At 38.5% G+C, this 23,963-nt stretch overlaps 1 protein-coding gene and 1 long non-coding RNA gene across 2 annotated transcripts in view; both read left to right on the top strand.

The window, feature by feature from the left end:
• The first annotated feature begins 9,417 nt into the window (after positions 1–9,417).
• Positions 9,418–23,963, top strand: part of DPYSL3 (dihydropyrimidinase like 3) — a 99,644-nt gene continuing 85,098 nt past the window's right edge. Inside the window, exon 1 of the mRNA XM_025040739.1 lies at positions 9,418–9,962. Within this exon, the coding sequence (XP_024896507.1) occupies positions 9,585–9,962 (378 nt within the window). The 5' untranslated portion in view covers positions 9,418–9,584. The remainder of the gene's footprint in view (positions 9,963–23,963) is intronic.
• LOC112471931 lies at positions 9,969–22,615 on the top strand. Its single transcript, XR_003043480.1, has 2 exons — positions 9,969–20,538; positions 22,484–22,615. It is a non-coding gene; the product is annotated as an uncharacterized LOC112471931 (long non-coding RNA).

A 23,963-nucleotide genomic window follows, 5' to 3' on the forward strand; every position in this document is an offset into this window, starting at 1 on the left:
GGATGGGAGACTACCTAGGAATACCAGGTGCTGTAGGCATTAAAAAAAAAAAAAAAGTGATCAACTCTCATCCTAAACATAATGCAGACTCAGAAACTTCCCATTGTGAAAATTTGCCTTCCAGTTCTAAATCTTTCACCAAACACTTCTTGCACTACACATTGAGATTTAGCAAACCCACTTAGCAAGGGATGAGAAATCTATATCCTGATAGCTAAAGGTGATAGCATCAGGAGAATTGATGTCTATGAAAGCACTGAAGTCTTCAGGAATAGAATGGAGGTCCTAAAAGTGATTTCGATAGCAATATCAATTCAGGAGAAATTTGAGCTGAGGGCAGATGCAGAAGTGATTTTTACATCTGAAATCAAACCCAAGCACTTATGACTATAGATAAGGTTAGTATTGCAAAGCAGGTATGACCCAGGATATACTTATTTTCCTAATCAAAAAGTTTTTTCCCCTCTCTCTCGCTCAGGATCCCCCATTTTCAAGCCCTGTCCAGCCTTCCTGACCTTATCAATTATTACCCTACAAACAGCATGCTCTCCAGTCAAGCAGGATTGTTCACTGTTCTCTACTGTTTCTCACTCTGCTGAGAATGACTTGACCCAGCTTCCACCTTAAGACTTGTGGTTTGCTTTTCAGAAGCCCTTTACTAATCTGTATTTCTCTTGTCCTTTGTAATACTTATTATAGTCTGAGGTGCATTGCATTTGAATTTTGTCTTACCTCCTGTATTATGAACTCCTACAACACCTCGAATGTTCCCTGGCACAAAATAAGTACTCATAAATATGTAATTAATTGAATTGATTAAACAGACTGTTTATTATGTTATTCCAGAGTTCTCTTCCCTTAGCTCAGCGAGAATGTACTTGGCTCACATATTGTCTCTCCTGCATTTGATTTATTTTAGGATAATAAACAGAACTGGTCTTTGGATACAAAAAGAAAAAGGATGAATAAGGCTAATTCAAAAACTCAGTTTTTCTTTTTTTAACAAGAACAAATTTCAAAGTGGTTTCTTAAACATTGCTCGATGTCTTCAAAGTAACAAAAAAAAAAAGAAAGAAAGAAAAATAAGCAAATTTGATTTCCATGTTATTAGGTATACAGAATTTTGGGAAGAATACTTAAAGATTTATAGAAAGTTATATTTCTAATAAAATAAGATCAGCCTTTCCTATGGGAAGGTTTTATTTATGTCTTATCCTGAATGATTAAAGATTTCTCAGTATCCAGTATAAAAAGCACTGGTAATAATCTAAATAGTAAAATTAATCATCATTGTATGATTTAAGATTATATTTTAATTAGTGATTATTGAATTTTTAAATAAGTTATGGCTTGCCAGCCAATGTCAAAAATTATATTCATAACAATGAATAATCCAGCTAACAATATTACATCCTTGTTATGTTATAACGGTAATTCTCAAGGTCTCATCCATCAGACTTAACACAACGTTATAGATGTCTTGTAAATCTCATCCAAGTCCTAAATCGCTCAGATTTTTAGTTTGATAAATAATTTTTAGTTAAAATTAAGCTATAAAAATAAATTATTATATTAAATTATATTAAATTATTATATTAAAAGTAAAATATTTCACCAGATAATTTTTGCATAGTATTTAACTTCAGATTTTCTTTTGATAGCACTCTTAACTTAAGTATTCGATAAATGTAAGGTTTTGAGAATTTTAGATTAGTCCATCTCGATATACTTTAGTTATTCCTAGAACTGATCAGTCAATCTTACAGCAAAAGAGTACAATATATATATTTTTGCAGATATAAATTTTATAGCCAAAAAATCCTTTCTGCTACAACTAATGATTTTATAGTATGTTATTTGAACATATAGTCATATGGATTATTTTTTGTTAAGAAATAAACATTTTAGCAAGTTAACATTATACTTTAAATGTTATAATTCCTACTGGCCAGCCAATGTTAAGAATTATTAAAAGTTGTTAGATATCATATAGTCAAAACTGAGTAAATTTTAATATGAGCTCTACTTTAAAATATCAATCATTAAAAACATTTACCTATATCTTGTTATTTTTAGTGAACTTTTATATAATAAGTTTCACATATACATCTGACTATACTTTTGGTCTAGGATACCTTTAGGAAACAAATGATTTAGGATCGGAATAGAAGTTAATCTGCCTTGGTTTTCCAGAATAGATTTTCACTTTGGTCATGCCTAAAGCTGACTAGTAATCATTAGCTACATACTACATACAGTTCTAGAAACAAAAATTCCAGATAGCATTAATCCAGCATATGTTTGTTGTTTACCTTTTGGGTCACAGAAATTGCAGTGAGCCTCTGAAGAAAATAACATTTGTGGAGAAAAAATTATGACAGTATGCAGCATCCTACTTTTCTTTCCCAACAACACAGCTTTCTATTCCCATTTTGTTGATGAGGGAGCAGAAAGGGAGTTTATGCAGTTCCCTTGAATTCACTCAGCCAGTGGTGCACCCACAGTTGTAGTCCACATTGTCTCACTCCAAATCCATGACTTTCCCAAATATATCATACTCCACATAAATACCCTGATATATCTTAATAACAAGTGGAAATTGGGGCTATATGATTAAACTAATTGTCTACATACATATTTTTTTCCTCCATGTTTCCAATATAAATCACTATAAAAGCTTGAAACATTGAACAAATCCCATTTCCTATCCATTTGTCTTAATTATGAAAGATCTGGAGGAAAAAGGCAAGCGAGGCAGCTGCCTAAACAACAAGTTATTTATTAACAGAAAAATGAAATCAGACAAAAATACTGGGATAAGAAGTCATTCCCAATGCCCTTATGTGTTCTGAATCTATACATCACTACAAATTCTCAATGAAAAAATTATTCATTATTTTTTCTTTTTTTCCCTTCCATATCTCTTAGTATCTGTCATTCATACTCTTTCCTGTTAGCTGTTCGTGTTGGAGCCAGGATATGTCCTAGTCTTGTGGAGCCAGCAAATTTCTGTCTGGAATGAAAGGGGCTTCTCTTCTCAGATCGTCACTTTATTTGATTACCTTTCTTTGAGCATTACATAGCTTATGCTCAAGGGAATACCAAAACCAAAGTTATCTTTTTAAATGTTAAATGTAAGTTTGACGTCTAGGTTTCTTGAGCCACTTAAGCTATAATAACAACAAAAATATTCCCAATAACAACAAAATGGTTAGATTTCGAGCTTGTTTCTAACAGAGTTTGTATCAGCTGATTCAGGAACCTAGAACTCTGAAGACACACACTTTCTCTGAGAGTTTGAGTGGAGCATTTTCTGCCCTGATATAAGAGTTATGATCACCTTTATTTTAGTGGGAGAAACCTTAATGTTATTACTGCAAGCCTTAGCTTTCTAGGAGTGAGGGGCATCCCTATATCAAACATATCATGGTTATTCTTAGAAGCAAATAATTAAACTAGGACAGTAATTTATTTGGTAAGGGAAAAAAGAGTTTAAAAATCCCAATTAAAGAATCAGATTCCAACAGATAGTGGTCCCTAGGAGAAAGAAACATTAATAGAGGTTAGTGGTTCTTTTTCAGAGGGAGCAAGAGAGAGCAGAATAGGTAACGGCACTCGAACTATAGTGTGCTTTATTGCTTAAAAATGTATGATATAAAGTATGATAAAAAGTTAACATTTATAAATTCTAGAGTGTGAGTACACGGGAGTTTGTTAAATGACCCTCTACTTTTCTATAGTTTTGACATTTTCATTGAAAAGCAAGGAAGGAAGGGAGGGAGAAATAAATAGGGATTAATTACTGTTATTTTTCTTTTTGGATGGCAAAAAGCAAGAGAATTGTTTATATTTTAAATAACTAAAGTGTGAGTGTTATAACAATAATGTAAAACCAATGAGGTTTTTTTTTTTTTTTTTTTTTTTTTAAAAAAAAAAAAAACAGGAAAAGTAACTGGGACAATAACAAGTACATTTTTTAAAACCTTGGAAACATGTTGTGAACCATTGTAGCTGGTAAGGGATTGGGCAGGTTATGGGGTTTTTTTGTTGTTATTTGCTTTTTATTGTTGTTTCTGTTAATCCTATAACTCGATTGATTGGTCCTTACTTAGAGATTTTCATTTAGGAGATTAAATTGTACCTGTGAACCTGCAGCAAGGAAACTAGAGCATTAGAGCATTTGAAGCGAATATCTATTTTATATTGGTCAGCATTTAACATTTGTCTCCTTTCCACTTAAGGCAAAAGAAAATTCTTTGATTGACATTGGCTTCCAAACATTTGAGAATAATATCAAACAGAGACACCCAGTATATGAAACTGAGAAGAAAACCCCAACTCCCTACTAGGAAGGTGATTATGTCATATCTTATTAACTAATCCTTTGGTGGAAAAGATTTGCCTGGAGGACATTTATAAGCCCTCATTTCATGCCTTCATCATAGTGACCATTTTCTCACTCAGCTAACTGCTGAGGTGCTTTGCATGAGGTGACAACTTGACTCTGACGAGGGGTTTGACTTCCTTTTATTTTTATTTTTCATTTTAGATAATAGATCTTCATAATAGAGACAGGAGCTAACAGCTTGGTTTAGTAATTCTCCATCAGCAATTTTCGACATGCTCAATAAATGTATTTTTACCTAAAATAACATCCTGGACACACATTTAAAAGTGACATTTTTTATGATTATAAAAGTAAGTCACAGGAATTATAAAAATTTTGGAAAATATAAAAATACATGAAAGAAGAAACTAAAAGTTACTCAAAATCTTATAACTCATTTCCTATTAATATTTTTATATATATTCTTACAAGTTTTAGTTATATGTCTATATGGTAAAATAGCAGAGATTTATCTCTACATACACAATTGGGATTATTAAAAATATTTCATAATTTGATTTTAGCATTGTGCATATATTTGAAAAACAAACTTCTTTTAGGTTTCTAATGAACATTTTAGTCACCAAGTTATGAGCTGAAATTCAGTAGTGGCCTGTCAGGAAAATTCTTAGGGTTCGGTGAAGGTATATGGAAAATAGCAGTTATTTTTTAACATATATACTAAATATTATTATAGTGTCAATTTCTCTGTAAAACCCTGCAAAACTAAAGTTACAGAACATGGTCAAGCTCATTATTACAAACTGTGTGATATTTATGACACATCTAAATATACTCTGAGGACTAATATGGAAGACTAATATTTATTGACCACTTACTTTTTATTAGGCAGAGAGCTGACTATTATGCAAAGATTACCTCATAGATGACATCTGTAGGGTAAAAATGAGGTTTCTAATCTCTGTACCCATAAAGTAGGAAAGAGGTAAAATAAGTTCAAATTCTACAATTCAAGGAAGAAAAAGAGGGTGCGTTTTGATCAAAAATATTTAAATTCACTGTTGAGTCAAGGTAAACTGCATAACTCCTCTATTTTCTCCTTGGAGGCACAGCCTTAGTGACTATTCACATTTTATCTTCTGTTGGGGAGATTTTTGCCTTATAAGAATGCAGTGCAAGTCATTTTACGTAAAAGATATTCTTTGGGCTGCCATATCAGGATTGCTTTGTGCATGCCACTGCTTACTATCTAGCAGTCTCTGCCTTCCGCTGATCTATAGGTAATAGAAGACGCCTCTGGACACATTTCCTTAAAGTTATGATCGGATATGCTTTGGACTCACATCACAAGTCATCTCAATGCAAAGTGGCAAATCATTTACTGCAGAGTTACAGGAAATGTAAATTTGATCTGGTGTGTGAAAAGTTGAAAGCTCTAGTTATAGAAATAGCTTGCTGTTCGCACATTTGTTTGGATGGCCCCTTTCCTGGGAAGTCAGACTTAAGGTGACCATAAACATAATGCTGCTCTTACGTTAGTGACTGTCATAAGTAATGTATCCTCTGCCTTACTGGGGAGAGACAAGACAGAATTGCCATGTGTTCATGAGGCTGATGACTTTATTAGAAGGACGTTGATAGGACAGTCCTTTCTGTCTTGATTAAAGTTAATCTTTGCCCAAGAACAGCTGGGCCACTTAGAATTATTTCATTTGTTAGCGCCTTACTTCTAGTCTTCCTGTGTATTATCTCTTCGGATCCTTACAAGAGAACTCTATCGTGAGATGGTTTTTAAGAGCACAGCCTCTGGTACTAGCTAGTAGAGAGTTTGAATTCCAGCTGGAAGTGCTAGCTGTGATACTTTGGGCAAGGAGCTTAACTTGTCTAGGCCATGTTTTTTTCCACTGGTAAAATGAGAATAACAATCACACCAAATTTATAGAACTGATATGAAAATTAAGGCAATGCATATGAAATTCTTAGCACAATGTCTTACTCAAGGAATGAAATGCTTAATAATCCTTTTAGGTGGATGAGGCAAATATGAAGCAGACAGACATCAAGAAGTTAAGTAAGACATTTGGCCTAAGGCCACATAGTTGCAGAACTGAAGTCAGATCAGCTATTCCCATTTAGGTCTTCTTTAAAAGGCCGCTTTGCTTTCTTAATTAAATGCATATGTGCATACATAGCTGTTGACTTTGAATATGTTTCATCAACAAATGTAATTATTGAGCATATACATTGCAACAGACATCGTGGTGAGGCAATGTAGCTAAAACAATGGGGCTGATCTATGCCCATGCGCCCACACACGCATGAGCACATACACGCATGCATCTACATTCAGAATGTGCCTCTCTCCAAGGAAAACTTAGACCTTTTGTACATATATTTTACTTTCAGTTATGAGTCTGTCATTTACTTGGGCATTTACTCAAAGCCTCAGCTTCCTCGCTAGTAAAATAATAATAGTAATAATTGTACCTGAATTGTAGTGTTATTAAGATTAATCAAGAGATTGTATGAAAAGTCCTCAGCACTGAGCCTGGCACAGAATAAATTCCTAATAAATGTTAGTTAATATCCTTATTGGCCTTGGTGACAGTGCTGGTGCCAGTGGTGTTTACAGAGAGTTAGAAGTCGAAGACTTAAGTCTTTCCTGACCAGCCAGCATAAATGTTGGCTGTCTTATTTTCTGCATAGCTCATGTGACTATCTGACCTGATCTTTCTTATTTACTGTCTGTTTTGCCCCACTGGAATTGTGATCCACAAAGGAAGGAAGCCAGGACAGTGTTGGACACATAGAAAGTGTCCGCCTAAAAGCCTGTAAATAAATGAGCGGAGAAGAGGTTAACAACAATGGAAAAGAAGGTAGAAATAACGTACATGAGCAAGAGTCGGGGAAATGGCCTATATTACTGATTTTTCACATGAAATTCTGGGTCCATCACTAGTCAGCATTTATCTAAAAGGAGCAGCTGTTCACAGGAAGTCAATTTAAGAAATCACGAAGAATTTGGATAGTGACAGGCAGTTTAGCAAGTGCCTTTCTCCTTAACTGGAGTTAAGTATAACTTGTGTCAACACATTTGTCTTTGATCCAAGTTCAGGTTCACTTCCATCTCCCAAACCTTCAAGGCAGTCACAGACCTGCCAGCAAGATCCTATTTTCCAATATCCAATTTACCCTCCAAAACTGGACTTCAGAGTTCCAGGTCATCGAATTCAGTGCAGATGCTTTCCACGACTGTGTCTGTGTGCACAAAGAAGACTGCCATATGCTTATGAGCATTAAATGAGTCAATATATGTGAAACAATTACAGTAGTGATTGGCACATAGCAACAGCTCCATAAATGTTCCCCGTTGTTGTTATTGTCACCATCATTATCCATTTATTCAAAAAGGATTTACGGACTGCCTATTATGTGCCTGTAGATATTCTAGGCTCAGGATAGTCAAAGATAAACTAAACAGATCAGATCTCTGCCTTTGTGGAGCTTATAATGTGGCTGTTCAAAAAATAAAGTTTAGTACATTGAGCATAATGGCGAATGACTGACTACTTTTGTGTGCGGCTGTAAACTATACTCTCAGTGAGGACAAGCCCCCATCTGCCCTGTTTAACACCATTGCCCTAGTATCTCATGAAGAGAGTAGAAGGCACTCAATTCATGTTGGATAAACAAACAAATAAATAAATAAATAAATAAATAGTGAATTTCTGAGGGAGAGGGGCCCAATTTAACGTGAGCGCTGCAGGTTCCAGGATTAGGCCGTGTGCGCAGATGCCATGCAAACCTTGCAGTTTGTGGACACTGCTTATGTAGCAACGTCTGGGTTAGAGTATATGTGGGTGAACGTAGGAGGGAGGATGAGGTTGTGAGAGCTCGCATATACATAGATAAAATACTTTTTGAATTTCCGAGGGAGGGAGGCCCAATTTAACGTGAACGCTGCGGGTTCCAGGATTAGGCCGTGTGCGCAGATGCCATGCAAACCTTGCAGTTTGTGGACACTGCTTATGTAGCAACGTCTGGGTTAGAGTATATGTGGGTGAACGTAGGAGGGAGGATGAGGTTGTGAGAGCTCGCATATACATAGATAAAATACTTTTTTCTTTTTTTAAACATAGAAGGCGAAGTCTTTGGCTGTGCATTTTTAGGTAAATCCCAGCTTATGTGTGAGCCCAGGTGTAGGGTTCTGACTGAGGTAAATCTGAGCTTGAGTCAGCGTATGAGGTATTAGGCTGGGTTTTGTGGTCTGAGACGGTATTAGGAGTATTTTGCAGGGAAAAATCTAGAGATGTATGCATATCTGTGATCTGTAATGTAATTATCTGTGAGGCAAATTAAGGGTGGGTAAACAAAATCTAGGGTGCTACATATGAGGTAAGAATGGTGTAACTGTAGCTTTGTCTGTGAGTCAATTAGAGGCTTTTGTGATTGTCATTGAAGTAAGAGGGTCTCTCTTTCCTTCAACCAATTCAGAAGTTCTTTATTTGAGGGTGCAGTTTTGTGAGGCAGATTCGAGAACTGGGAGCAATTGTGAGACAATTCTAAGATTAGGATAAAACCATCCTGGGATTATGGGTAAGCAAAGTCTAGGATTGTAAATCTGATGAATCCGAATGTGTGTGTGTGTGTGTGTGTGTGTGTGTGTGTGTGTGTGTCTATAAATCAGGATTTGGCTTTGAAATTAACACCCCTGAGCCAACTAGGTTTACATGCATAAGACAGGCAGAAAGACGAGTTGGTGAGCCAAACTCGAGAGTTGGTGTGGGTAAAGCAGGGTTTGCATGCATGTGTGAGTGAGGCAAGTTCTTGAGTGTGAATCTGGGACTTGTTGGGCGAAGTGCGTGAGTGCGCGCGCGCATCAAGTTGAGATTTCTGCTTCTGATGGACAACAAGGACGTGTAAGCCCGTGAGGCCACGTTAGGGTCAGGGTGCACGAGGAGGGGCGGCCAGGCGAGTGGTCCCGCGAGTGGAGCGCGCCCTGCTCCGGCCCCTGCGCCGCGCTGGCTGGCTGGCTGGGGACTGGCAGGAACCGGAGCAAAACGCCTCGCTGTGGCTGGCTGGGGACTGGCAGGAACCGGAGCAGCACTGCCGCCTCTGGCGCGAAGGCTCAGGCGCCTCCTCCCGCCCCAGTCACTGTGGCTCGGCGCACGCTGCCGGCGGCTGCCCTTTCTGCCTGAGGGAAAGAAAACCCGCGGGCCTCTGTCGCTCTCTAACCATGGCCTCGGGCAGGAGAGGCTGGGACAGCTCCCACGAAGATGATCTGCCCGTGTACCTGGCCAGGCCAGGCACCACAGACCAGGTCCCGCGGCAGAAGTACGGAGGCATGTTCTGCAACGTGGAGGGAGCCTTCGAAAGCAAGACGCTGGATTTCGATGCCCTGAGCGTGGGGCAGCGGGGCGCAAAGACTCCCCGGAGCAGCCAGGGCAGCGGCCGCGCCTCGGGAAGCCGACCCGGGCTCGAGGACTCCCCGCGCAGGGGCCAAGGCCGGGAGGAAAGCAGGGAGCCCGCGCCCGTGTCGCCTGCACCCGCTGGGGTAGAGATCCGGAGCGCCACTGGCAAGGAGGTTTTGCAGAACCTCGGCCCCAAGGACAAGGTAGGGGGGCCTGGGTCTCTTATCCGCCTGCCGTTGTTCCCCGCTCAGCCGGGGGCGCCATGTCCCAGGCACAACTTTCTTTTGCTCACTTTGCACGGGGATGGGGGACTAGGAGGAGGTAAAGGGCATCCTCTGCTGGGCGCACAGCGACCCCCCAGCCCTGACCAGGATTCACGCGTGTCCCCGATTGCAGCATCTTTGTATGCACGGGTCCCCCGCCTCCCTGTCGCACCCTCGGGCCGTTGGTTCTAGGTGGGTGTGTCAGCCCGACCAGCCCAGAAAGGCTTAGCGATTTCCAGCCTTTCTCTCGTCTGAGTAACCGGACACATTGTCTTGGTCCCCTCTCTGGCCCTCGATGAAATCTCCACTCAGTCAACAGGGCAAAGGGCAAACTGGTGCTGGGAAAATGGGGTCATCTCCATAGTGCCCAGATAAAAGTACAGGATGGGCGGTCTCCCCTCTCACTCTTCAAGCATCAGCTCTGTCCCTGAAACTTTCGGGTGTGGAGCCACTAGACTAAAATGCAGGAATCCCCATGCCCGGCTTCTGCCCTAGATCAACATTTCACATCTGTGTTTGTAAGGTGTGTATTTGTGTACCTAGCTCGGCACAAGATTGGGTACCACAGAGATCCAGCTGGCTCTGGAAGAATACCCTTGTATTTTGAAAATAGGTGACAGTATTAGGGGTGCACTGAAGCAGCATAAGCTGCAAGTTCCCTGCTGCTCTTACATGCGCCAAAGCCAATTTCTTGTCTTTGTATTTCTGAGAAACTCATGTCACACTGAATAGCCGGAGGTATAGCATTGAAATCCAGCTTGCCCTGAATTATTTATTTTGTAGAAAATTAAAATCTTAGTTCAGAAAATTCAGGGCCTGGGCAGGGCTGGAGTATTCAAAGTTCGAACTGACGCTTTTGAGTTGGGGACAATAGTAATCAGATACGTCACCCTTGTCTAAATAATGGCTGCGGAATCCAGCTGCATATATTATTCTGCACTAATACTGTTATGAATAATAACCTGAAATGGAAATGTCTGCCTCAGAGCAATTAGAGTTAATGCTTACCCAAGTTTTAGATGTTTTTCCATTAAAATGCTAAGAGCCAGGGAAAGGAAAGCACATCTCTCTCAACTGTTTGGTTTTTGGAAATATAAAAAATTAAACAAACCTTTAACTATTGATACTACCAGGAAAAAACAAGTCCTGTTTAAAAGTGCCATTAAGAAACAATGTCAGTGTCCCTTGGAATCACTTACTTTGTGATTTTCACATGTTTAGAATATAGGATTCCTTTAGGCCCTGCTCAAATACCCTTTTATTAAAAACTTTAGACCTTTTGGAAAGGGTTTGACTGATTTCTAAACTGAAGAATGGCCTTGTAGGATGGTTAGTACCTCCTTCAGGCTTAAGTGCAAACTTTCACTTGTCAGAGGAGCCTGAGTTGATCAGTGTTGAAATGTTCCTTTCCTGACTCTAAGGGGTGGAAGAAGGGATGGAAAAGGTCAGTAACAATTGCTGTGAGTCAGTGCTATTCCCCTTGCTGGAACACCCCTGATGTAAGCCAGATAATATGCCGCTGGGTTTGCAAGATTAAAAATGGTAACTAGAGAGAGGAAAAATGTTCCTCCTTTAAACCCAGCAATTCTCTCGTTTTCTTTCCTTTTGTAAACCCTATACTTTTGGCTCCTAATTGAAAAATAATAATACAACCTAAGCATCAGCAGGATTTCTAGAGCTACATGGTTATTTGTACGTTCGGGCTTGCTGTCAGCTCATTCAGGACATGTTATTATCCCTAATTTTGTTGAATCACAGTTAGAAGAGACACCATAGGTTATCTCTTTCTGAACTTCATCATTATTTCCTTGAGGATAGAGGTTGTGTATTTGGATTTATCTTTGTGGCTAAAATACCTGGCACATTAGAGGTGCTCCATAAATACTTAATACATTAAGCCACCCCTTAATTTAACCATTTATTTTGCTATATAGATGCAAAATGATCGTCTGGTTTCACTGCCATTTTCAGGGACCTCTCTATCCCATGAAGCAACTTTTGGGCAACTTTTCTTTTAAAAAATCATATTAAGCCTGAATCTGCCCACTTGTAATTTCTACAAACTATCGTTAGTTCTGACTTCTTGAAATATATGAATAACTATGTTTCCTTTTTCTGAAATATTTTAATGATTTTAAGCATGTGGACTCGTGTATCTGTTAGAAAAGGTTGGGTAATGCCACAGTAACAAGCAATCCCCAAATGTCAATGCCTTAATCAAACAATAACAATTCATTTCTTGCTCCTGCTACTTAGCCAGCATGAATGAGCCGGGCAGGTCTGTTCATCACTGCCCTTCAGAGACCTAGACTGATGGAGGTTCCATGACCACACAGTCATGGTGGGAAAAGCATGTGGCAAATTGTGCACAATCTCTTCAGCTCCCACACTGAAGTCATGAATATGACTTATGCTCACATTTCATTGGCCAGAGCAAATCATCAGTCTGTGTCCAACTTCAAAAGATTTGGGAGAGTGCAATCTTACCACGATCTTGTTAGAGAGGGATTAGAAATATATATTTAGAAAATTGCTTCAGTATCTCTCCCAGATCTGGGGATGGACTACTGGGTAAAACCTGGCTCAACTCTTAAAAATTATGAGACTATAACCATGTATCTTGGACTACTTTCCACATAATAAGTACTCAATACGTATTAATTGGTATTACTCTTTGATTTTTACTGCTCTATATGTGTTCCTAACTTCATCTTTTCCTTGTATGATCATTTTCATCATTTTGATTTCCTTTTCAGGGTTTACTTTATTTTGTAAATATTCTTTCGAAAATACAATGCCCAGAACCGAACACAGTGCTCCAGATGGGATATGGCCATGGCAAAGTGAATTAGGCTAGTTAACTTCCTTGATTTATATGCACCATATGCTTCTATAGTACAAGATTACACCTGATAATTCAGTGTCCATATCCTACTATTGTCTCCATAGTAAATTCCTATCATTCAAGCCTTCAGAAACTTTTCCACATAAGCTCTCCACTCTATGCTGGTACAACTGAACTTAGAACCAAAAGGAGAGAGGGAACACTAACTGTAGAATTTTATTTTTCTTCCCACTATAATATTCATCACCATCTGAGTTCATCTTTCTATTATACCATGATAATTTTGAACCTTAATTCTGTGATATAGCATCCCTACCCCAAGTTTTGGACCATCTGCAGATTTGATAGTGAGTCCTTCTCTATAAGTACTTTCTATGTACCTAGCATAAATACATATCCCCCTCCCTTTTATTTTCTCTTAAAGAAAATGATTTTATAGATAAAAGAATCAAAAATCAGGGACTCTAAGTGGTTAGCCCCAGATCACATAGATCATAAGTGGTGAGCCAGAATTCAAACTGATTTTTTCTAATTGCAGAATCCATCCTCTTCCCAGACTGAGAGGCTGCTTTATTTAAATTTAATGAGCCTGACCATTGTGTCTGCACCTGACATGTTACTATAATGCAGAGCAAGGACATCTTTCCACATGTCTCTAGAAACCTTCCTTCATCTTGCCACCAGCCCAAATATTCATGATGCTTGGAAAGCATTTGCTCAGCCTTTAAGTACAATAACTGCAAAATCCTTGTTCTTCCAAGTTGATTGCAAAATTATCAAAAAAGGTTTTTAAAAAATGTCTTGGTAAACTCAAAATATGCTTTGTCTCTAGCATATCTACTCATTAGTCCCACCATTAGAAAATGAGTTTAGTTAATTAATCAATAAATTATGAAAGAATTAAATAATAAAAGTGTTTGGTAGAATAAAAAAATAAAAATATTTCTGAGTTATACTACGAATGCCAAATTCCACGTTTGAGATATGATGAGGTATTTATATTGTGGTTCTGGACCTATCTGTAAACACCTTGTTAAATTTTATAGTTTGATTTTTCTCATGATAGGTGTTCATACTGCCAAAATCCTCCATCCTCCATGGTTGGCTCACATATTTTTTGTTAATAATTTTTGACAGTAGGAGCATTAAAAACAATTCTAAGTGAAAAGTAAATATTCTCCATCATTTCTCGAGATGGTTCCCAGAATCTAGCAGTGAAATTACTAAAGGGAGGAGAATTATGTTATATGGTCAGCCAAGAGCAAATGATACTGCAGAGACTCTCATCCAGCGAAAACATAGTAATGACATATGATTACAAGGGTCTATTGATAACTCCCTCTCAGGAGCTGTGGGTCATTTCTAGTTCCCTGCTTCCCACGTGGGCCACTTTTGTGTAAGATGTTCCCTTTATGAAGTCAACAGGGGTTCTAGGTGTTGAAGGAGAGCATTCAAAACCAATAAGATGTGTCTCTTTGCTTTTTCACTATTTTTCATTTGCTCTTTTGGTCCTGGGCGAAAAGTTTTCAAAATGATTCAGAGACACTGAAGTTCTCCTCCTTAGCCCGCATAAGGAAAGATGGCTGAAAATAGAATCCTAGGTTTATAAAGCCCTCTGGAGTCATCCGAATCCAAACCCTGCAGTGTAAATTAATTTTACCAGGCTCCTCTGACAAGTGAAAGTTTGCATTTAGACTAGGAAAAAAAAAGGTGCTTGCTTACCTGGCCCTTAGGCCACACTTGAATCTGGGAGTGTACTCACTTCTCCAAAATTGGAAATGTTTGAAACCTTTCAGAACTTTTGTTTAGTTTGACACTGGGCATTTGAGGAGAGCATAAAAAAATGTGTCTTCCAAGTAATGCTTCGATTGGCAGAGTTCCCTCAAAGTAATGGTCCCTGGAGTTAGGATTTTGCTGACGGCTCTTGTAAGTAATGTTTAAGACAGCTAGAGACTGCCTGTGTTGCTTTTCTGTCAGTGATTTCTATTGCTGATTCTCCTTATGATTTATTTCCACTGGGCATTATCCCTTCAACTAATATTTCTGTGAGATAGTGGATAACGCTTACTAGGAATAGGAAATCTGGCTGAGGAGAATGCAATCTGTGACTGGAAGCTTAGCCTTCCATTTTTGAGGGGAGGCAAAAATTCCATTTAGGTGTATGAACGCTTTTTAAATATTAAACTTCTAGGAAAATGTAATATTAAAATTTATCTGTACTCTTAACGTGGACTCATATGACATTCACAAAACAGTTCTACTCCGCCAAAAGAATGAGATGAGGCAGAAAAGAAAACTAAACCCCAAATAACTGCATAAGGCATTAGCACTCTCAGCTAATGGAGACCCAGCCTTTAACCAGCTATCCCACTTGGGCACGTTACCTCTTTTCTCTCTGAGTTTTAGTTTCTCTTTTTCTAAAGTTAGGGGACTAGACCAAATGGTCACTTTGGTAATAGTCTATAAACTTTTTTGATTGTGCATCTCTATGCAAAAATTTTCGAGCATGTTCTCTATGCATGTATATGTACCCACTTGCGCATTGATATAAATTATGTACAAATAATGTACTAATATCTCGTGATCTTGATACAATACGAATAAAGGTAAAACTAGGAAGGAAGAGATATTATCAGAAATACAAACAGAAATCCTGATATTTTTCCTTGTACCTCAGTAGCTCATCTTCACTACCTAGTTGGCTGAATGCTTGTATGACCAAAGCCATAAGTCAGTGTTTCTAATATTAGAGTCACTAATGAGTTCATTGTCATTTCCAGTTCTTCAAAGATATATGTTTTTTTATGGACTAGTATCTAAGAGAAAAATTCAAAACTATTGAAGGCCGCAATGAGGCTACAGACTCGGTGCTGGTTAGCGGTCAGTGTACTAGGTTATCCAATTTGTGGGCATAGAGTTTTTCATAATATTCCTCTATTATTCTTATAATATCCATGGGATCTGTAGCAATGTCTCCTCTTTTATTTCTGTTGTTAGTAATTTGTGTCTTCTCTCCTTTTTTCTTAGTTATCCTGACTGTAAGCTTATTGATTATTGACCTTTTCGAAGAACCAACTCCTGGTTTTGTTAATCTTCTTTATTGATTTCTTGTTTTCAGTTTCATTGATTTATGTTCTAATTTCTATTCTGTCTTTTCTTCTGCTTACCTTGGACTTAATTTGTCTTCTTTTTCTAGTTTCCTAAGATGAAAGCTTACACTATTGACTTTAGGCCTTTTTTTCCCTAATATATGCATTTTATGTTATAAATTTCCCTCTAAGCACTGTATTTTTACTTTTATTTAGCTCAAAATATTTTAAATTAATTTTGATGTTATACATCTCACTTATAAGCATACATATATATGTATACACATGCATAACTGAATACGCTGCTGCTATTATTTTGGATTAATTTATGTTAGATCAGTTAAGAAAAATGAAAGTTTTTATTTTATTTTGTCTTCAGTTATTCTTTCTTCAGTACTCTTCCTTTTTTAAATGTAGGTCCAAGTTTCTGACCTATGTCATTTTCTTTCTCTCTGAAGAACTTTTAACATTTCTGGTAAGACAGATCTACAAATTCATAGCCAACAAATTTCCTCATTTTTGTTTGTCTAAGAAAGTCTTTATTTCTCCCTCATTTTCGAAGGATATTTCCCAAGGTCAGAATTTTAGGCTGGTTTTTCTTTGAACACATTATATATTTCACTCTATTTTCTTCTTGCATGGGTGGTTTCTGAGAAGTTAGATGTAATTCTTACCCTTGCTTCTCTTTAGGTAAGGTGTTTTTTCCTCTGGCTTCTTAGAAGGTTTTTTCTTTATCTCTGATTTTCTGTGATTTGAATAGGATGTGCCTAGATATAGTTGTTTTCATTTTGTTTTGTTTTGATATCCTCTGAGCTTCTTTGATCTGTGGTTTGGTGTTTGACATTAATTTAGTGTTTGATGTTAATTTTCTTCACCTTTTGGTATTCCCATTATGCATGTTACACTTTTTGTGGTTGACCCATAGTTCTTGGGTATTTTGTTATGGTTTATTTAGTCTTTTTTTCTTTTTGCTCAGTTTTGGAAGTTTCTATTATTATATCCTCAAATTCAGAGATTCTTTCCTCCATCCTGTCTAGCTTAGTAAAGAGCCCATCAAAGGCATTCTTCATACAGTGTTTTTTATTTCTAGCATTTTTTGATTCTTTAGAATTTCCATCTCTTTGCTTACATTATCTATCTGTTCTTACATGTTATCTACTTTTTCATTGAAGCATATTAATTATAATTTTTCTAAATACTTGGTCTAATAATTCCAACATTCCTGCCATATCCCACTCTGGTTCTGACGTCTGTTCAGTATCTTCAGACCATGTTTTTTGCCTTTTGGTATGCCTTGTGCTTTTTTATTAAAAGGTGGATACAACCAGTGGATGAAATGAACTCCAATACATACAACGTTAGTAATATAGTAGTAAGGCATGGAGGGATGGGAGCATTCTATAGTCTTATGATTAGGACTTAGTCTCCCGGTGAACTCATGCCTGTGGACTGTGGACTTCACCATGCTTCTCAGTGCCTGCCCCCCTTAGGTGGGACAGGATGGAGGGAGGGGGCTGGAATTGTGCATTTCCCTTCTCTCACATGGAAGGTCAGAGGTGGCTGATATGGATTTCCTCCTTCCCCCTCAGGTAGGTTAGGCTCTGGGAAAATAGTTTCTCCTGAAGGTGAGCTTTGTTAAGGAGAACAGAATAGTCTGGTATATTTTGAAATGGTTCCTTTTCCCCTCCCCCTGCCAGAAGCAGGAGGAGATTTTTCTCTACTATTCACCGTGAGGACCTAGTAGAGCTCTTGGAGGTGATGGTCATAACTGTGAGGGCCCTCCAATAGTTGGGTCCCCCTGGAGTTTTTAACTCTTAGAATTGTCCACACTGAGCCTCCAACAATTTGTCATCTACAGGTCAGGTTTTCCTGCCCTGGTTAGTTCCCATGAAAGTGTTTGCTTGTGGGTTTCTGCTCAGGTAAGTGATTCTCTGTATCTACCTCTCTGTCTCCCCAATTTTGGAGGCAGTGGCTTTCCCTGTGACTTCACCTTTCTGCTGGATCTAAGAAGAGTTATCGACTTGTCAGTTTGCTCAGCTTTTCACTTATTGTTAAGATGGAGCTCTTTACATGATGGACTGGAAACCCTAAACTATATTTTTAAACTTAAGTTGTTAGGGCATCTTTTCAGAGCATCAGAGATTTTCTAAAGCATTATTTACAATGGCTTTATAGTACTCCATTGTGAGATAGTACATATTTAATTACTAATTACTTTTAAATTGGATATTTAAGTTCTTTTTCAATTTTGATTTCACTTTTCTTTTGCTGTTGTAAATAAGGAGACAATTGACCATCTTCTAGATAAATCTTTGTACATATTCATTTCACTACTCTTGGACAATGGAAAATTCCTAGAGATGTCCGCATGTGGTATGGTCATTATATGCTACAGGAACACTGAGCATGGGATGGTCACTTCCTGCATGACACCTCACAGGCAGGACTCTAAGTGTATAAAGCCTGGAAAGCCTTTTGTGTAAATTCTGTAAGAAAGAAGGGCACAGCCTGGACAACATTGCTTAACAGCAGATGAGATTAAAGGTCACAAGAGCCAGGTAAGTGGGGACAAAGTAAAAGATGTGGGATGAAGAAGATTTTAAATCTTAGCTGGAGTTAAAACATAGAAAGTTAAAGTTGTAAAAGGAGATCAACCAAAGGAACAGAATTTTTCTCTACCAAAGTCATTCTAACCTTCATCTCTTGGCATTTTACTTTTCCTTGGGTTTGGAGGCACAAATATGATGTCCAAGTTATGTCCAAAAGAAAAGTTCCATTTATAGGTAACTAATTTATGCAAGACACTGTCTCTAATTCTCATGATAACTCTACAAAATAGGTATTGATATCAACATAGTGTGGAGGAGAAACTTAACCTCAGAGAAGTTACCTGTCGTCGTATAATCATATAATTAGAAATAAACAAAGTCAGGATTTAAATGCTAGGACTGTCTGATTGCTTTTGACATACCACTTTTCTGTTCTCCTTTTATGTGGTAGCAGTTAAGCATCGGTGCCAAATGGGGTCCAGCACCTAGAGCTGACTTGGCGAAAAGGATTATCCAAAATAAAATGCCTACTAACTGGTAGGACTTTCTGGAGAGTGAGAGGATGTGGCTCACAAAATTGAAACAGCAAAGCAGAATTTGGTCAAGTCCAAAACGTGAACACAGTAGCTAAATCAGAAAACATGGGAAGATATGAGGCCCTAGAAAGCATCCAGGAGATAGAGAAAGGGAAGGAAGAAGCGGAGAGGGAGTAGGACGGTTTCATGAGAAGCCCTAAGTTCCTAATGATAATTTTTATTGGGTGCTATGGCTCACTGGGAGGTCGGCCTGATTTAAAGGCACCTCCGAAGGGCAGACAGTATTTGAAGGATGGTGGCAGAGATCGGGCTCAAATCCAGTCTACAGGGCCTTGCAAGTCTACACACTGCCCATTCTGGACATTCTCTGTCAAGCACAGAACTACTTGGTTTGTTGTTAAGCTGCTAGACTATGTCCAATGAGAAAAGATTCAATGCTTCAGTTGATTTGGTAGGGAGAGGCTGTTTTCCTCTAATATTCCCACATCCTATCACTTAGAAATAAATAAAAACAACGAAATGGGAAGTTGTGTTATAAATGGATACATAGTGAGAAGGAAAAAAAAAAATACAGTTGATGAATGATGATATCTCACACAGTTGATAGTGAGGGAAAACCTTTCCAGAGATATAGTTTTCTCCTACACACCACCAAGGGAGAGTCAGGAAGCCAGCCAGTGGTACTCTTAGGTGATTTTTTAGTGAGATTACAGGGTCAGGGAGTTTCAAATGGATGTGTAGGATTTGAAATGAAGGCAGCACCTGGCAATGCGTGCTGTCAGCTAAGAATTTGAAAATAAAGGCTGAGATGTCCCTTCATTGTCCACAACAGGAGTCTGTAAACGTTTTCTGTAAAGGTCCAGATAGTAAATATTTTAGACTTTGCAGGTTATCAAGTGTCTGTCTTATAACTAAACTCTGTATCGCAAAAGCCTCTATATAGACAATATGTAAATGAACGGGGTAGCTATGTGCCAATTCAGCTTTATTTACAGAGTCAGGTGGTGGGCTGGATTTGGCCTAAGGACAATAGTTTGTCAACTCCTGGTCTTGAATACAAGAAAAGGGACATGCGCGCATATGTATAGAGTGGCAGAATGAACCCTAGCAACTTTCAGTGTGAAAAACTTCAGACATTTGAAGGAGATTTGGTAACTAAACAAGACAATCTAAAAGGCTCAACAAGAAACACTCATTTCCCTCTTTTGGGATGTCTGAGATTGGAGGAGGAAATTAAAAATACATATCTGACAATGAAGGGAAGAACAGTGCAGGACATTTTAGGAATGCAAATCTGTGAAGCTGCGACATGGCTTTGTAAAGAACAGAGACAGAAGAAAGGAGAAGTTTTAAGAGGCTCACCTGGAAATGACAGAAATAAAGGAAGTCCAAGTGATGAGGAAGAAGGAAGTCAAAGTTAGAATACGGCTTTGCTGGAGTGCTAGGAAGTGGAGAAGTGTGAAGGCAGCAAACAGCTTGGAACCGCAAAGAGGAGAGGTAAATGTGGGAAAGAAGTCCTCTCGGAATGTTGGCAGATGGTGACATAAGGGAACGGGGAGAATGCTAGCCTCACTCACCCTTAAGACATGTCAACAGATTAAAACTATGGAGCTTTGGGAGCTGAAATAATGGCTTGTCCAATAAAAGTGTGATTAGGGATTTTGAGAGAAAGGCTGGGTGTACTTGGGAAGGTGTTTATTACTTTTTGGAAGAGATACGGTCACCACGAGCATTCTGTCATGGAGCTCAGGAATTCGGCAAGGGCTGCCTCCACTTGAGGCTCTGTGGGGAGACTCAATGGCTATGCATTCACTCTTCCATTTGTTTTTTATTCTGTCCACTCATGGGTCCACCAGATATTTACTGAGAGTCCGCCATGAGCCTCTTCAGGGCCACCAGCAATCAGAGATCTATTAGGTACTTGAAGAGGTGGTGACAGCTTCAAAATGAGTGCTCAGGAGAAGGACACTGGGTCTCTGTCAAGCCAGAGGAGAGAGAGGGCAGGAAGTAGATATTCATGAAAAGAATTCTTCATCAACAGGCAGATGCATCCAGCTAGACTGTGGAATCTCAGAGCTAGAAGCAATTTCAAAGATTATTTTGTCCCCTTCGCTTTATAAATACGAAAACTGAAACCTTGAGAGGGGAATAAGTATGAAAAATAATAATTGCGGAGTGCTTCTTATATATCAGGCAGTATTTTATTTTGTTGTTTTTTTTACTGTGGTAAAAAATATATAACATAAGATTTACATTTTTAACCATTTTAAAGTACAAGTCAGTGGTATTAAGTACATTTACAGTGTTGTACAGTCATCATTATCTTGTTCTAGAACTTTTCCATCACCTCAAAAGGAAGCACTAATTCCTCATTACTTGCTCCACCGCTGATCTGCTTTCTGGCTATAGATTGGCCTGTTCTGGACGTTCCATATAAATGGAATTATACAGTTTGTGCCCCCGCCCCCTTTTCTGGTCTGACTTATTTTATTTAGTACCATATTTCAAGGTTCATCATATTGTAGCATGCATCAGTACTTTATTCCTTTTTTTGTGTGACTGGTTATTATTCCCGTGCATGGCTATACCATCGCTTATCCACTCACCAGCCAGTGGACAATTGGCTTTCCGTTTTTTGTCTGCTGTGAATAGTGCTGCACCAAGGCACTTTTTAGAGCACTTAAAATTTATTTAATCTGTTCACAAAAACCCTTGGAGGGAGGAACTATAATTACACCGATTTTACAAATGAGAGAAGAGAGATTAGGTCACTCGTCTAAGTTATGCCGTTAGTAGAAGGGGGTTGGGGGTGGGTGGGCAGAGCTAAGAACCAAATTTTCTATTCCCCAGCCCAGCACACTGTCCACGCTCCTCACTCACTCAGCTCTGTAAGGGTACTCACCACTCACTCCTGACTGCTCTTCCTCAGTGTCCACCACAGTCACATGTGCTCAGTATATTTGGTGTAAATTAGTTGACTTAAACCCCTCTGCTGAATAATCTATAGGAAACAAAAGGAAGGACTAGAGGTGATAAGCAGTCACTCTATGTATTGTAATAGTAAATATTTAAGATAACTAACTGATCCAGTAACAGGATATTATAAATAATTATGGCATATTCCAATGACAGAATACTATAGGGACATTAAAAACGATGCTGAAGAATAATTACGGCATGAGAAAGTATTCTTGGACTGTTAAGTCCCTCAACTCTCTGAAAGTGTTGTCAACTCCATGGGTTGGAAAACTGAGGCTCAGAGAGGTTAAATAAGCTGCATGAGCTCAAAAAACTTGCAAAGTGAGAATTCTGTCTAAATCCCCAATCCCATGCTGTCAGCCACAATAAAAAAATTAAATGGAAATTTAGCAACATCTTAGCAGTGGTATAGTTCTGAGCAGTGGGATCATGGATAACTTGTGTGTTTTTTCTATTCCTTCAGCAACATTTTCCACAAAGACCTTGCATTGCTTTTGAAATGAAATAAAAGCATTATATTTTCTCTTACAAAGAAGAGAATCCTGCTCAAGTTAACCTCAAAACATAGGTGACCGAAAAAAAAAAAGGGACTTAATCCTCATGGAAGAAAATGTGGGCCACAGCATGAGTAAGGGACAATGCTGGAGAGAAACTCCCAATGGAGGTACAGTTCTGTGGTTATTATCTTTACTATCTCAACATTTGGGACCTATTAAGTGATGCTGACCACTCCTTTCCCCTAATTAAACATTTCTATTTCCCAATTCCTTACAAAGCTCTTGCAGTGATTTGAAAGAGCAGTTGACAAACCACGCCAAATCAGATGTAGTTGTAGCCTGCCTGGTCTTGTGTAACATGGTAGAAATTTGCAGGATTCAGTTATTTAACTTAATATTCCTTGATTCTCTAAACTCTACCTAAAGTTTTACCTTGCCCTTTTTAATTTTATTATTTTGTTTGGTTTTATTTTACTTATTATTGAGGTATAATTGACATATAACATATTAGTTTCAGGTATATAACATAGTGATTCGATACTTATATATATATTACAAAATGATCACAATAAGTCTAGTGAGCATCCATCACCATACATAGTTACAGAAATTTTTTTCTTGTGATGAGAACTTTTAAGATTTACTCTCTTAGCAACTGTCAGATATATAATACGGTATTGTTGACTATAGTCATCATGCTGTACATTACATCCCAGGACTTAGTTCTTTTATAACTGGAAGTTTGTATTTTTCGATTCCCTTTTCCCATTCCGCCCACCCCTCGCCCCCACCTCCGGCAACCTCCAGTTTGTTCTCTGTATCCATGAGCTTGTTTTATTTATTTATTTATTTTTTATTTCCACACATGAGTGCAATCTTCCTTTCTGAATATTGCCAATGAGCACTTGCTTGGGGCCTGTAGTTGTCATAGCTGCCACAAAGGATTTGCAAAATAACCCTTCTTCATACTATCAATATAAGAACAATAGTAGTTTGTTATTGTTTTTACTGTTGATGGGAACAACGCTATGAAAACTAGCTATTGTCTCTAAGGATTCAGGTTGTTGATATTTAATTCCAAATTTCCCCTTTCAAGCCCTGTCTCCTCATTTAATCAGCAATGATGTGGCTCTACAGTAGCTGTAATGTTGTCATAATTTCCATGGAAACTGTCTGTAAAGCTATAAACACAGGATTACACCCTCCCCGCAGGCTAAGGCAGGAAGGCCAGATGGACTACAAAGGGGTGAAGGCCTTCACTCTGACATAAATCATTTGGTGCAGGGGTGGGGTGGGGGGAGACAATAGAGGAGGGCTGCAGGAGGAAACCACTTCGGGAGGAAAATTATATTTGGTGCCGTCTTTGCCACAGGGTGAAATTTCCAAACGAAGTGGCCAGCAGTGTAGGCTCCTTTCCAAGGCCAGTGTCTGGGCCTGGTTACTCGG

Source organism: Pteropus alecto, unplaced genomic scaffold (genome assembly GCF_000325575.1).
Source record: "Pteropus alecto unplaced genomic scaffold, ASM32557v1 scaffold78, whole genome shotgun sequence".
NCBI classification, from domain to species: Eukaryota; Metazoa; Chordata; class Mammalia; order Chiroptera; family Pteropodidae; genus Pteropus; species Pteropus alecto.